General features: G+C 51.5%; 1 protein-coding gene and 1 long non-coding RNA gene across 2 annotated transcripts; both read right to left on the reverse strand.

Annotated features, from left to right (window-relative positions):
- Window positions 1–2,778: 2,778 nt before the first annotated feature.
- Window positions 2,779–14,107, reverse strand: ABCB8 (ATP binding cassette subfamily B member 8). The gene is made up of 16 exons (XM_079948118.1): window positions 13,959–14,107; window positions 12,514–12,820; window positions 12,047–12,196; window positions 11,051–11,145; window positions 10,797–10,902; window positions 10,460–10,621; window positions 9,840–9,925; window positions 9,463–9,560; window positions 8,995–9,100; window positions 8,848–8,881; window positions 8,488–8,624; window positions 7,658–7,752; window positions 6,908–7,041; window positions 5,852–5,999; window positions 4,338–4,588; window positions 2,779–3,119 (listed from the first exon to the last, which is right to left on the reverse strand). The coding sequence occupies exons 1-16, from the start codon at window positions 14,090–14,092 to the stop codon at window positions 3,039–3,041; spliced, it is 2,124 nt and encodes a 707-aa protein (XP_079804244.1). The 5' UTR covers window positions 14,093–14,107; the 3' UTR covers window positions 2,779–3,038.
- On the reverse strand, window positions 4,959–5,845 carry LOC307199941. The gene is made up of 2 exons (XR_013832275.1): window positions 5,564–5,845; window positions 4,959–5,528 (listed from the first exon to the last, which is right to left on the reverse strand). It is a non-coding gene; the product is annotated as an uncharacterized lncRNA (long non-coding RNA).
- Window positions 14,108–14,225: the final 118 nt, after the last annotated feature.

Below are 14,225 nucleotides of genomic sequence, written 5' to 3' on the forward strand. Positions count from 1 at the left end.
GCCAAAGAATGCTCCAACTACCGCACAATTTCACTCATTTCACACGCTAGCAAGGTTATGCTTAAAATTCTACAAGGAAGGCTCAAGCAGTATGTGGACCGAGAACTCCCAGAAGTGCAAGCTGGATTTAGAAGAGGCAGAGGAACCAGAGACCAAATTGCAAACATGCGCTGGATTATGGAGAAAGCTAGAGAGTTCCAGAAAGACATTTACTTCTGCTTCATTGACTATGCAAAAGTCTTTGACTGTGTCGACCACAGCAAACTATGGCAAGTTCTTAAAGAAATGGGAGTGCCTGATCACCTCATCTGTCTCCTGAGAAATCTCTATGTGGGACAAGAAGCTACAGTTAGAACTGGATATGGAACAACTGATTGGTTCAAAATTGGGAAAGGAGTACGACAAGAATATATATTGTCTCCCTGCTTATTTAACTTATATGCAGAATACATCATGCAAAAGGCTGGGCTGGATGAATCCCAAGCCGGAATTAAGATCGCCGGAAGAAATATCAACAACCTCAGATATGCAGATGACACAACCTTGAAGGCAGAAAGTGAGGAGGAATTAAATAACCTTTTAATGAGGGTGAAAGAGGAGAGTGCAAAATATGGTCTGAAGCTCAACATCAAAAAAAGGAAGATCATGGCCACTGGGCCCATCATCTCCTGGCAAATAGAAGGGGAAGAAATGGAGGCAGTGAGAGATTTTACTTTCTTGGGCTCCATGATCACTGCAGATGGTGACAGTAGTCACGAAATTAAAAGACGCCTGCTCCTTGGGAGAAAGGCGATGGCAAACCTAGACAGCATCTTAAAAAGCAGAGACATCACCTTACCAACAAAGGTCCGTATTGTTAAAGCCATGGTTTTCCCAGTAGTGATGTATGGAAGTGAGAGCTGGACCATAAAGAAGGCTGATCTCCGAAGAATTGATGCTTTTGAATTCTGGTGCTGGAGGAGACTCTTGAGAGCCCCATGGACTGCAAGAAGATCAAACCTCTCCATTCTGAAGGAAATCAGCCCTGAGTGGTCACTGGAAGAACAGATCCTGAAGCTGAGGCTCCAAGACTTTGGCCACCTCATGAGAAGAGAAGACTCCCTGGAAAAGACCCTGATGTTGGGAAAGATGGAGGGCACAAGGAGAAGGGGACGACGGAGGACGAGATGGTGGGGCAGTCTTCTCGAAGAGACCAACATGAGTTTGACCAAACTGCGGGAGGCAGTGGAAGACAGGAGTGCCTGGCGTGCTCTGGTCCACGGGGTCACAAAGAGGTGGACACGACTAAACAACAACAACGTTGATAAGTGTACCAACCAAGCACGTACATAGATCAGCACAGGAAGACCAACCTGGAACCATTTTGATTCCTAAGCCGAGCAAATGTTTTCTCTGCAAGGTCAAAGGAAAATGGAAAAGCCTCCCCATTGTCTTTTCCTTCACAAATCCTTTCTTAAGGGTATGTCTGTGTTTGAATAGGGTGTGAGCCTGTGACCTGGCCCAGGAACTAAGTACTTATTATTCCAAAGACAGGCAATCCAATCAAGTAACCTGCCAGACAGGAGATAAACATTGACAGGAGAAAAACATTCAAATTTCTGTTTTAGACCGACTTTTCTGTGATGTATGTATGATGCTTCTGGGGTTGGTCTTGATCTACGGGCTGGCAATTTCAAAAGTCCATATAACGCCTTGCGCGCCATTGTTCTGGGTTCCTCCTCCTTTCCTGCGTGTGAGGGGAGCACCCTGTTGCAACAGATCAATAAAGATCAGGCTTACTAGCTGCTTTGCTTCTCAATATTCTCTGGTTGGCCTCTGTTATTTTCTCCTACCGATAGGGAACCCAATGTAAGGAAGACTCTATATGGGCTCTTGGATACCCCATAAGGAAAAAGGGCAATTTTTGTTTACAACACCGCCCAGCCCGGCTGGACATGGAGGCCTCTGGAGCCGCTCGCAAGAAGACAGGGGCCAGAAAGGCTTCCGAGCCGGTCTCAGGGAAAGTCTCCCTCCGGAGCAGGACACCTGCCTCCCAAGCGCTTGCCACCTTCCTGGATGGACACCACCAAGAGGAGCCATTGTTAGGAGTTTCTTCAATCCGCACCAGGAATGGGGGTCTTCCCACAGCTGTCATCCTTCTCTTATGATCTCGTGTGCTACTTGACACTAGAATGGGAGAATAGCCTGCCAGATCAGGCCAATGGCCTCTCTAGTCCAGTAGCCTCTTCTCCCAGTGAGCAACTGGGTGCCTGTGGGAAACCAGCGAGCTGAACAGGAGCCCCAGACCCTCTCCCCTCCTGAGGTTTCCATAGCTGCCTGACTGTGGAGGCAGAGCAGAGCCATCCTGACCAGGAGCCTTCAAATGGACTTGAATTTGCCCAAAGCCACCCAGGTTGGTGGCCACCACTGCCTCCTGGAGGAACAAGTTCCAAAGTTTAAGCATGTGCTGTGTGAAGAAGGACTTTCTTATATTTCCTGAATTCCCCAAAATTCAGCTCCACTACATCCCGCAGGTTCTAGCGCAACGAGAGAAGGGGGAACATGGATCCATTCTCCATGCCGTGCAAAATTTTATCAACTTCTACCACGTCTCTTCTCACTCGCTTGTTCTCTAAGCTAAACAGTCCCAAATGCTGCAACCCAGCAGCTGCAGGAAAGCATGAAGAGCGGCAGACCAGGGACCTGGATGCCTCCTCATCCTGAATCAGTGCTTGGAGGCAGGACGAGGCCTCATAAAGCCCAAGTTTTGAGGCAGTTAAAAACACTTCAGACACACCATCCAAATGCAAAAATACTGTATTTGAAAAACAAGTTTAAATTACATAAAGCTCTGTTCAGTGCTGGAACTCAAGCAGAGTTGGGGGAGGGTATTTTATAACACTAGGCAGATTCCAGGGCAACAGGCTCCTGACTTGGCCCTCTGCACCCCTGCAAACCAATTCTGGGACTGCATCAGAATCCAAATAAGCTCCTGAGTGAAATGGGGGCAGATCAGGCAGTAATACTTCCTCGAGGGCAACAAAACAAGCTTTCCTGCTTCAGACTCCATCTTTGGTTTGGCGCCGGATCAACTCTGCATAGATGCCACCCTTCCGTAGTAGATCTGTGTGTGTCCCGGACTGGAAGGAGAGAAAGAGGGAGATCAGGAAACAAGAGCAGAACTTTCCAGTCCCCCAAAGTCAACAGAAGGGCCAAGAGCTGCATAGAGCCTACCAGTCAATACAACACAAGCACCATTCTCCTACAAAGAATAAGAGGAGCTTAGATTGGCCCCTTCTATCATGTCCTCTAGCATGGAAGTCAAGAGATTTTTGTTACACCAAGCATTTAGTGCATTTTAATCTTGCCCGTTCTGCCTCTGTTTCATTATGACTTGTTTTAATCCTCACCTCTTTAATTGTAGTAATATTTAAATTGCTGTAAAATGCCTTCAGGCAGAAAAGTGGTCTATGTTTCTATAAATGAACCGGGACTCCAGCATGAAATTGCTGTTTTAGAATTTATTAGCAAATTTTATTCTATTTCTTTAGGGCTCAATCAGTTTCCACTCCCAATAGGTGCTGCTTTGGTACAGCAAACTTGAGAAAGATCTGCAGGTCTGAAGGCTTGTTCTGTTGTTGTTTCTGTATACACCTGAATACTGAACAAAACTGTCACAGAACTTCTGCACACCTTTGTCCTTCACTTTTGGCAAACATTGTTATTCTCGATAACTATGTATGTGTACCTAAAGTAGCACACACTCACACTTAGCAGGGACAGGAAAGGCCCCTCTCAGCGGCCTGAGTTGCTCCCAGTCCAAGGAGACCACAGTGGGACAGATGGCGCAGTGCCTGCTTAAAGTGCAGGTGCCAGAAGGGGGCAGCAAACTAACAAAGTGGGTTTCCCAGGAAGGGGATGGGGCCAGACTTCAGCTTCGTGGTCTGCTGAGAGGTGAGCAACTGCAGTCCTTCTCCATCCAGCAGCATAAAGCTTGAAGTGCACACTGTGGAAGGAGCTGCACATCTGCCTCTGGCTACAGAGTTTCATACTCTGTGCCACTTGTTTAGGCTGGTGTTGAGTGAAGGTGAAGAAGTTTGCATTCTGCTATTAACATCCTGCAGCAAAGAGTTCCAGAATTACTGGTAAGATATTTATCTATTAACCTTTGTAAGCCCAGAGGAATCAGTGGGTTTAGGAATGCCCAGCTGCATTGGTCTGGGGCCCAAGGATACTGAAATCCACCAAGTGCCCCCAAATCCAGTTCTCATTAGCAGCCCCCCCCCCTTTGTTCTTTCCCAAGCTGGGAGAGGCCTCAAGGCAAGGCCGCCTGCCGCCTTCCTCCCCGGCTGCCTCACCTCAGCCACGTGACCCTTTGACAGCACCACAATGAGGTCTGCATCCTTCACCGTGCTGAGACGATGGGCAATGACCAGCACGGTGCGGCCGGCCACTGCCCGGTCCAGGGCTTCTTGCACCACGTGCTCCGACTCCGCATCCAGGGCGCTCGTGGCCTCATCCAAGATCAGCACTTTGGGGTTCTTGATGAGGGCCCGGGCAATGGCCACTCGCTGCTTCTGCCCGCCAGACAAGGTCACCCCACGCTCACCTGGGATGGGAGAGAGAACGCAGAGGGGAGAGATGAAGGGGAAGCAGACAGCCGCCAGCACAACCAAGCGTGTCCTCTCCACAGCCCACTACCCAGGACAGGGAGGGGGGTATGCAGAAGTGCCCCTCTCCATCCCATAGGAGGTTGTAGCATCATGGGAAAACCTCGTGGCCAAGGCCTGAATCTGGCACCAAGTGACACCAAATCTGGCAGCTAGAAATCTACAGATATTAAAATAATTGCCACAAAATAGCCCCAGAATGTGTTGCCCTGAGGATGCCACTTCCAATACCTCTACCTCATCTTCTAGAGGTGTTTGTGAACCCACTTAGAGCAGGAACCAGTCATTTAGCTGAACTTTTTTTTAAAAAATGGAATAAAGCACAACAAAATCTGCCTTGTGCCAAGGCTGGAGGGGAACTGCAGCCTGAGTTCAGAAAAAAAGATGCAAGAAGGAAGAGGAGTAGGAGGAGTCTGTGGAACAACCAGGAGAGGTTGCCATGTTTAAGAGAATCCAAATCAGGACTCTTGCCCCACTCCACAAACATTTTCTCAAAACCTTGATGCCCACCCTATGGCGGAAGCTGGCAAGTAGATCCGTCAATCAGGGAGAGTAGAATTTTTTAAAAATGCCATCAGTTTAAGAGCCAGACAGGAACTGCCTGTGGATTAGACAGGTACCTGGGATTAGAGAGAGGGACTTTCTGTCTGGGTGGGTGGAAAGGTGTCTCTGGCTATTTGAAGGTCTGTCTGCCAGAGTGAATGGGCAGGCAGATAAAGATAGGGATTGTCTGTGGGCAAAGAAGGTTCCATCTACCAAGGGGAAGGTTAGGATTCCAGAAGGGGCTAGGAGTCTTCTCCAGGTAATGTAAGACAACGGTCGTCCTACAAATAATTTAACTGCCCAGTGACAGATTTGCAGCATGAAATTATGGAAGATCTAAAATATATTTGTAAAGAGTGTTTGTTTGAAACAAAGTGTTGTGCCTTTCAGAAAAGTAACCACAAAGCTAGAACCTTACTGAGTGTAAACCAGTAAGTTCTAGTTTTGTTCTGAGTGTCTAACCCTCACTTAGCTCCTTTGAGAGAGGATTAAGTGGTCACAGACTCCCCTTTTCCTAATTATAGTAGGTTCCTACCCCAAACCGTTAGCTTAACACCTCTGCTGTGGGAAGGCAGGGAGAGATTTGTCTAACAACACACCTCTAGTCGCAGTCACGTTACCCAGCCTGCCACCCACCCCACCCCTTTGCTTTGACTCACCCACAACAGTGTTGTAGCCGTCTGGGAAGCTGCGGATGAATTCATCCGCATTGGCGAGGCGAGCAGCGGCGTAGATCTCAGCATCCGATGCGCAAGGCTTGCCGAAGCGGATGTTCTCCATGATGCTTGTGCTGAACAGCACAGGCTCCTGGGGCAGGAGGAAGAGAAGGAGTGAGGCCTCAAGACACAGGGAGAAGCTTGAGCCCAAGGAAAACATCTCCCACAACTGCTGCTGTTGTCGCCTCAGCAAAAACACCAGCACCTCCTACCTCTCCCTAGAAGTTCTTCCAGTGAGCTCATTCATGTTCTTACTCCAGCCCAAGACATCTTCTTTAAGACCACCAGTACTGCCTTGCTGCAGCAGGCTGGTGGTGGATGTGGCCAGCTACTCCCATGTCTCCCATGACCACCAGTAGGTCCGGGGAGCCCCTAAGCAGACTGCACAGCAGAGGCAGCCATCCCCACCACATGCTGGTAGCTGCTGCTGAGCAGGGAGGTCCCATTCCCACAGCTGTCAATCCTTGTTGTTGTTTTAATACGGTTTTATTATCTATACTATGTTCTATATTCAGTTTCTGCATCCTGGTATTCTCTGAATGCACAAATTCGCTCTGGTATGCTCTGAATACACAGTTGTCTTTAAATTCTGAAATGCAATGAATAAATAAATCTTCAGCTATCACAATCAACAGTCAAATAAAAACCTATCCTATGAAAAAGAAACCAACCCTTTTTTAAAAAAAGATCTAGGTTGGTGGCCATCACACCAGCCTGTGACACTCAATTCCATACGTTAATTGCATGGCACTAAAAGAAAGAATCTCTTTCTTATGGTTCTCTGCTAATCAGGTTCAATGTTCTAGTGGTCTGGGGAAAATGAAAGCTACGTCCTCTCTCCCCGTGATCTGTGACTGCATGCAGCATCCCCTTCTGTTTTGCCTTCTTTTTTCATCTTAGGAAAATACTCCACTGCTTTCAGTCTTCTGCAGGCAATTTCTCTACTCCTCCACTCCACTCTTCAGCCACCAGCACCTCCACTCCACCCACACTTCTCACCTGGTTAATGAAGCCAATGATTTCCCCACGGAGCCAGGTGGGATCAAGAGTGCAGATATCACGGCCATCCAAAAAGATTGCGCCCTCCGTGGGCTCATAGAACCGCTCCAAAAGGGCTGCCACAGTAGACTTCCCTGGGCAGAAGAAAGAGAAGTCACCAAATGCTCCTTCCCCCCAGGCCATGCAGAGCGTGCGCGCCACACACACACACACACACACACACACACACACAGAGCTTTGCTGGCACTTGAGGGCAGGAATAAGAAGACTGCCATGAGACCAGGCTCTGGCACTATTCAGTCAGGATCAGCAGAAGAGGTTAGCGAGGTGTTCGGCCATTACTCAAATGAAACAGCACATGGTGAACGAGTTGTCAAGTTTTCATGAAACACAGGGCACAGATGGACCCATCTGGGAATGTGAAATTCAACCAAGTGTGGGGTTTAGCAAAGGAACAATCCAATGAACAAATCAAAGGTGGAAAATGTGTGAGGAGGAAACTTCTCACAAGAGGATTTACAACCGACTCTGGGAAAGGAGCCTTAGAGGCACTTCAGGAAGGAGTCGTGATTATGGTGTGACCAAATAGCTAGTTCCATCCTAGGCAATATTAAGAGCTCAGTGATAGAGATCTCGGGAGAAGACCAAGAGACACAGACACACTCTACCACTCCAGCAGGCAGGGAAGTCAAAATGTGGTAAAGCCTTTGCTGACCTGGCCCTGCTGAGGGAAAAGAGAGAGACTCTTACCTCCTCCAGACGGCCCCACAATAGCCACTGTCTTGTTAGCAGGGATGGTGAGGGAAAAGTTTTGCAGGACCTTGGCGCCTAGCCGGGTTGGATAGCTGGGAACAGAAGAAAGAGGTCAGGCCTTGAGGTGGACCAGCCCTATGGTTAGCCCAGAGACTGGCTGATCCCACTGGCATTCAAGGACACCAAGAGATGAGGGAAGGGTTGGCACAGGAGCCAATCCCAGAGTAGGGAGGCTTCACCAGGGCAAGCGAGCGGGACCCTTGAGGTGGAGGAGCCGGGAGAAAGGAGAGCGGGGGGGGGGGGGGGCTGTGAACAGGAAGGGCTGAGCGTATTGCAGGAGCAGATGATCACATCTCACCACTGCAGTGCCTCATATCTGGCAAAGGAGTTTGCTCCCTGAGAATCTTTTGCTCAGTGAAAAATATTAGCAAGCTGCTTGCTTGTGTGGCTGCAGAGGTAAGCCTGATAACATCTGAACAATGCCTGGTAAGCTTCAGAAGGGATTTTTTGAGTGACTGGGAGGAGTCTGAGGAATCAGGCCAAAGGGGGCCCATCTATTCCAGCATCCTGTTCTCACAGTGGCCAACCAGAGGCGTGTGAGGAACACTCAAGCAGGACCTCACCCCTCCTGTGGTTTCCAGCACCTGGGATTCAGAAACCTCCAACCACTGAGCTTTTACAAAATAAACAAAATGCCTGGAATGACAAGGGAAAAACAAGTCTGTCTGTGTACTATAGATTTTGTGCTGTCTTTTTCCATTCCTGTGCACAAGAGCACATCCGTTCCTGAGAGGTCAACTGACCCACCTCCTACAGCCGGGTCTCACCTGAAGGAGACATCATGGAACTCAATGCGCCCGCTCAGCATGCTGCAGGCAAGCTGCTCTTTCTCACAGACCGCGGTCTCTGGTGGAAAAGTCATGTATTCAAACACGCGGGCCCCAGCGCTCATCCCCCGCACCACCTGGAGGAGATCAACAGCCACAGGTTGCGAGGAGAAGGCTTCTCGGGGAACCCAGTCCCCTCCATGCTCAGCTGCCAGGAACATGGCGGCTATGGCCACATCCGCATGAATTACTCCACCACCTTTCACAAAGCTTGGGTGCATTTTAGCTTGTGTCCAGTTATTGTGGGGAAGGAGGAGGCCCCCGTATGCCCTCCACACCCTGCAGCCTCCCCCCACGTACCTGCCCAAACAGGATGGACATGCTGGCCAGGGACCTGGAGGAACACAAGTAGGGAGTTTGTCAGGGCAAAGGAGGGAAGGCATGGCGGGGGGATGGGGAGTCTCTGATCAGCCTCTGGGGTGCATGGGAGGCCTGCTGGGGCCTTACCTTTGCACAGTCTGCGAGGACACCAAGAAGGACATGAGGTCGCCTGGCGTCATCTCTTCCCCAGCCAGGAGGGTGCCGCCTACAAAGATGGTACCCAGCACAATACCTGGGGGAGAAAACAAGGTGGCAGCAGGTGGAGGTGGTGGGACGGCTGAGGCAGCCTTTGCCCACTTGGTGCTCTCCAGATATTTTGAAGTACAAATCCCATCAGTCCAAGCCATCTGGAGGGCGCCAGGTTAGCAAAAGCTGTGTTAGGAAAACTTATGAAAAGGGGGGGAGGGAGGGAGGGAGGAGTGCATTTTTATCGAGTGGGCAACTGCGTGTTCTCAGAACATATGAGGTTTAAAGTGCATTTGCTCCAGCAACCACCATGCTGTCCCAGAAAGGGCAGAGCAACAGAGAGAACCGCAGCGTCACAATGAAGTCACAGCCCAAAGATTCATCAGTGGCCCCCCAAGCACCACTCACAGTTCAGGGCCACGTTGGAGAGCCCCTGGAAGAAGGCAATGCCCAGCCCCAGCTTCATGTTGAGGTGACTAGCTTGATCCACCTCTGCTCCATACTGCCTGCAAGGGACAGAGAAAGCAGCTCAGGCCAGCAGTTTCGGGAGAAGACTGGAAGACCTGCACAGTGCCAGCAGAAGAGGACTAAAGAAGTTATGGGATGGCTATATGCCTCACTCAGGGCTCTCACACAGAAGGAAAGGGAGCAACTAGCTGATCTGTATTCCCCGCCTTGGGGTGGGAGTAGGGAGGACTACCAACATATTGGGTTCCCCCCAGGGATTTTGAGGGAGTGGTGATCTTGAAGCCGGCCACTTCCAGTCCAGGAGAGGAGGGACTCACTGGAGCTCTTTGGGTTCCATGGCAAAGGCCCGCACCGTCCGGACGTTGCCCAAAGCTTCATCGGCCACTGCTGTGGCCTTGGCCACCTGCAGTCAAGAAAGAAGCAGAAGTCACTGTGGGGGGTCAGCAAGCTCCAGGGGCAAACCTGGAGGATCCTGGCTTGGCTAACTCCGGGAATCAGTTCCAGTCAGATGCACTGTAAGGAAAAGACACTTTACAAAGGAATGTATTTTTAAAATGGGACGGAGGGAGGGAAAGGCAGGAGCTACTCCAGAAAAGAACCCATGACAATGTGGGGCAGGCAGGATGATTTGCTGACATGGGGAGAGCAGAACGCTCTCGTTTGCAAATAACCGCTATAGCTCCAGTCTGCCACTCTGAGGTTGGTAGAGGGGGTGGGGGCAGGCAGCACACAAAAGCGGCTCATTCACTTAGAATAATTGGCTGGATCCAGCAAAAAAGAAGGAACGACATAAAGCAGAATTCTAGAAAGTCGTGATGGAGAATAAAGGAGCTCAGTCACAGACCAGAAAGTATTGGGGGGGGGGACTTGCGGGGGTTTTCAATGGCCTGGGTGAGGCTTCAGTATCCACACTGCACACTGGCAGAGCCTCTCTTACCTGTTCTTGGGCTTTGCGTGAAAGCCTGCGCAGAGAGCCACCAATGTAGGCCCCGGCCCCCACCAAAATGGGCATCACCACCACCAGCATTCCCGTCAGCTTGGGTGAGATCAAGTAGAGAGTCACAAAGCAGCCCACAGTTTGGGTGAGGCTGCGCAAGCCCTAAGGAGCGGGGGGGGGGGGGAGAAGACAGAAACATGCCATTAAGGAAAGAGCCCTTGGCCCCACACCAGACTCACCTCCCCACGGAAAACATCTCATGCATTGTTCAAGTCCCCCCCCCCAACCCTGTCCCGGGAAATCCAAGCCCAGCTTTGAACCAGCCCAGTCCCCACACCTGAGAGATGACAAGCTTGAAGGAGGACTTGAACTCCTGGATGTCTGTGGTCAGGCGATTCACCAGCTGCCCCGTCTGGTTGGCATCAAAGAAGGCCACCTCCTGCCTTAGGGAAGAGGGCGGCAAGTCACTCCACTTCTCTTATTTTGAAGAGCTCAAGCCCCTGGATGTATCTCAAGTTCCAGCCTTCTCTCTCTCTCTTTCACCCTCCCACCCCACCCTGCAACCCTTCCCCCACCCCCCAGGCCAGTTACCTGAGGAAGGAAGAAAAAAGCTGCTTGCGCATCCTATTGGCCACCCTCTCCCCAATCCAGGAGAGAAGCAGGATATACCCAAAAGTCATCAACCCCTGAAAAATTGTAGAAGGGTGTGGGATGAGATGCACAACATCACTTGAGTGCAAAACCAAGACAAATGATTTTTAACACGCTATAGCTGTTAATTAGCTGTTAGTGTTTAAAGAGCTAAACGACTCAGGCTCCAAATATCTGAAAGACAGCCGACTTCCCTACTGACCCTTCTGGGTGCAGAGATCCAGAGAGGGATCCCCCAACCTCAGAGGAGTGAGGGGGGTGGCAAGGAGGAGAATGCCTTCTTTGTGACAGCCCCTAAACTGTGAAATGACGTTCCCACAGAGATGTGTCCGGTACCTTCATCATACAGCTTCTGGCAAATGCTGAAGACACACCTCTTTACCCTGGATTTTGACACTTGAGGTGAATATTCTTAGGACCCACCTCCTTTGGTGATTTTAAAATGTTTTAAACTGTTTTAATGTGTTTTATGTTACAACCTGCCCTGGGACATTAGGGTGAAGGGTGAGAGAATGAATAAATGAAATTAAACAGCTTGACCGGTGCCAGACTATCTGTGTTGTGTCTATGGGGGTTTCTTGTGAATGGTTCTCTACCCTTTGACTTGGCAATGCCAAGTCAAAATTAACATACATCTAAGTTCTAATTATCACTACCTGCACCGTTTGCATCTCACTGTCACTCAGCTCTTACCTTATAATTTATCCCTTAAATACCTGCTAGGATTTCGCTTCATGCATGTGAAGAAGAGGGCTTGAGTCCATGAAAACCTATGCACAATGTGCTAGTCTCTAAGGTGCCACAAGACTCCTGGTTGTTTATATGCACATCAGTCCCCTCATCTCCTCCCCACACAAATCCACCCCGAGGACCCCAAAGGCACTTGAGTTTGGGGCCAAACAGCCGCTTCCCAGAAAGATCCTCTCTAGCACCCACCTGGAGGCCATAGACGCTCAACAGGCGCAGGGCAGGTCGACGCGCCACACGGAGATAATCGGCCACACGCATGTGCTGCGCTACCACATTCACCATCTTGCCCAGCAGCAGTGGGATCTGGATGTTGAGCATTGCGGCTCCCAAGGCAAACTGAAGGCAGGGGGGAAAGCAAGGTGAGGAAAGGCAGCTGGACTCAGAAATGTCACACTACACAATCTGTGCCTGTGGTTATTTCACCCTCTAGTCCAAACTGTCAGGCTGGGGTTTTCTGCTCCTTCCCACATTACACACCTTTCTTTGGGCTTCGTTTCCTTCTGACTTTGTCAGCCTTTGCACAGGTGTGCTTGTTGGTCTGGGCACGTGTGCACACACTCCAAAATTTGACCACACCCTTCCCCATCATTTGCACAGGACACAACTGGCCACCCCCCCCCCCCATCAATGGGAGAAGAGGAAGGGGCTCTCACCAAGACTGCTGCGATCAGTGCCAGCAGCTGTGGGCGCAGGAACTTCCAGAATATGGCCCAGTTAAAGTCTGGCTCCTTCTCCACAGGTGGGGGGACACACACCACCTCAATCCTTTGGACCTCCTGGCAGAAGGCCCGCCTGAAGCCCGCCCCCAGTCCCAACAAGGCTGGCCCTGCCAAGAAGGCAGCCACCCGGCCCAGTGGGAGGAGGCTGCGGGGCAAGAGCAGCAGCATGGCTGGGACTGGCTTGGCCAAGCGGTTGGGAGCCCGCAGGAAGCATGAGAACCTGGCATGGCTGCCCGAGTACCTGCGAGGAGAGGAGGAAAAGAAAGCCAATCATCTCAATGGCTGAAGAAGACACTGCTAGGTAGGGCTTTTGACTGACAAGAGCAGTTTCCTTCCAAAGACCGTACGATCCCCTGAATGTCATAGAGATCAGAAAAACGTATTCCTAATAACTCTACAAGATATTGTTATTCCCAGCTGAGAAAATGAAGCTGAGGGGTCATTGGCACAACTCACCCCAGGACACTTAGGGAATCCCTGGCAAGACCATTGCTCTCCATCCCCAGGACCACCACTTTCTCCTCCAGAGAGGTGGCCTGGCTGAGTCCACCAAACCTGGGACTACAAGGGCAGGGAAAGTCAGACTGGTTCACAAAGGCCTTTGGGCTGCTTGTAGGAACCCCGGATGCAACCCCCTTATTCAGCCTCAGTGAAGCTTCTTTCTGCCTCTCGTTTGTTAACTGGAAGTGACAGCAGCTGCAGGTCCATTCAGCAGGAAGCTGATCTCACAGAAAAAGCCTCCTGCTGAACCAGATTGCCTTTGTTCACGAAACAAGTCTCTCTGCGGAAGCCTGCCTGCGGCATGTCCTTTTCTCTGCTTTGGGAGCCTGCAACTGGACCAGGATGGCTTAGTTAGGCCTAGACGGCCCCTAGCCAGGAAGACTCCAGATGGGAAGCCCTCCTCCATTTGCCACCAGGAGATCTTAGATGGAAGCAAAGGCTAAATATTCAACCAGGGGACAAGTATCTTTCTATTCCACCAGGCTTTTCAGGAAGCCTATCGGGAAGAAGGGGGAGAGTTGGTGTGTTTTGATTTCTTTAGCTTCGTGTTCCTTGCAATTCTCTTTTCAATGTTTTTACACGTCTGAGATTGTGAACAGCTCTTGCACCTGCCAAGGGCTCTGGGAGGAGCTAGTGGGGAAGGCGGAGGCTGGGGACTGCTGGCTCCTCGCTTCGCGCATGCGCGGGGCTGCTTGGCGGAGGCGGGCCGCCCCCTTGGGGAATCTGCCCCCCCCCCACGGGCCGGGCGCCCTCGGTCCCCGGGGGGGGGGGGGCGGCAGCCCCGGGCTCCACTCGCCGGCGCCGGAGGAAGGCAAGCAGCCCGGCCCAGGCGGCTCCGGCTCAGCGCTCCCGGCCTGCCCCGCGCGGGCGAGGGTTACCTGGCAACGAGCAAGGCCCGGAAGGGCCCTCTCTGGGCCGCCCGCCCCGGGGCCCGCCAGCAGCAATAGGGCGCGCCGCCCCCGGAGAGCCGCCCCGCCCGCGGGAGCTGCAGCAGCAGCAGCCGCGCCAACATGGCGGGAGCGGGCGCCGCGTCCCCGTCCGCCCTCGCCTCCCTCACAGGAGCCCCGGCGCCGCCGCCGCCGCCATCTTGGAACCGCCGCCAACCACGCCGGCCCACAATGCCCCGCGCGAGAGAGAGGGGGGGC

The sequence above is a fragment of the Podarcis cretensis genome (assembly GCF_951804945.1).
Source record: "Podarcis cretensis genome assembly, chromosome: 12".
In the NCBI taxonomy this organism is placed as follows: Eukaryota; Metazoa; Chordata; class Lepidosauria; order Squamata; family Lacertidae; genus Podarcis; species Podarcis cretensis.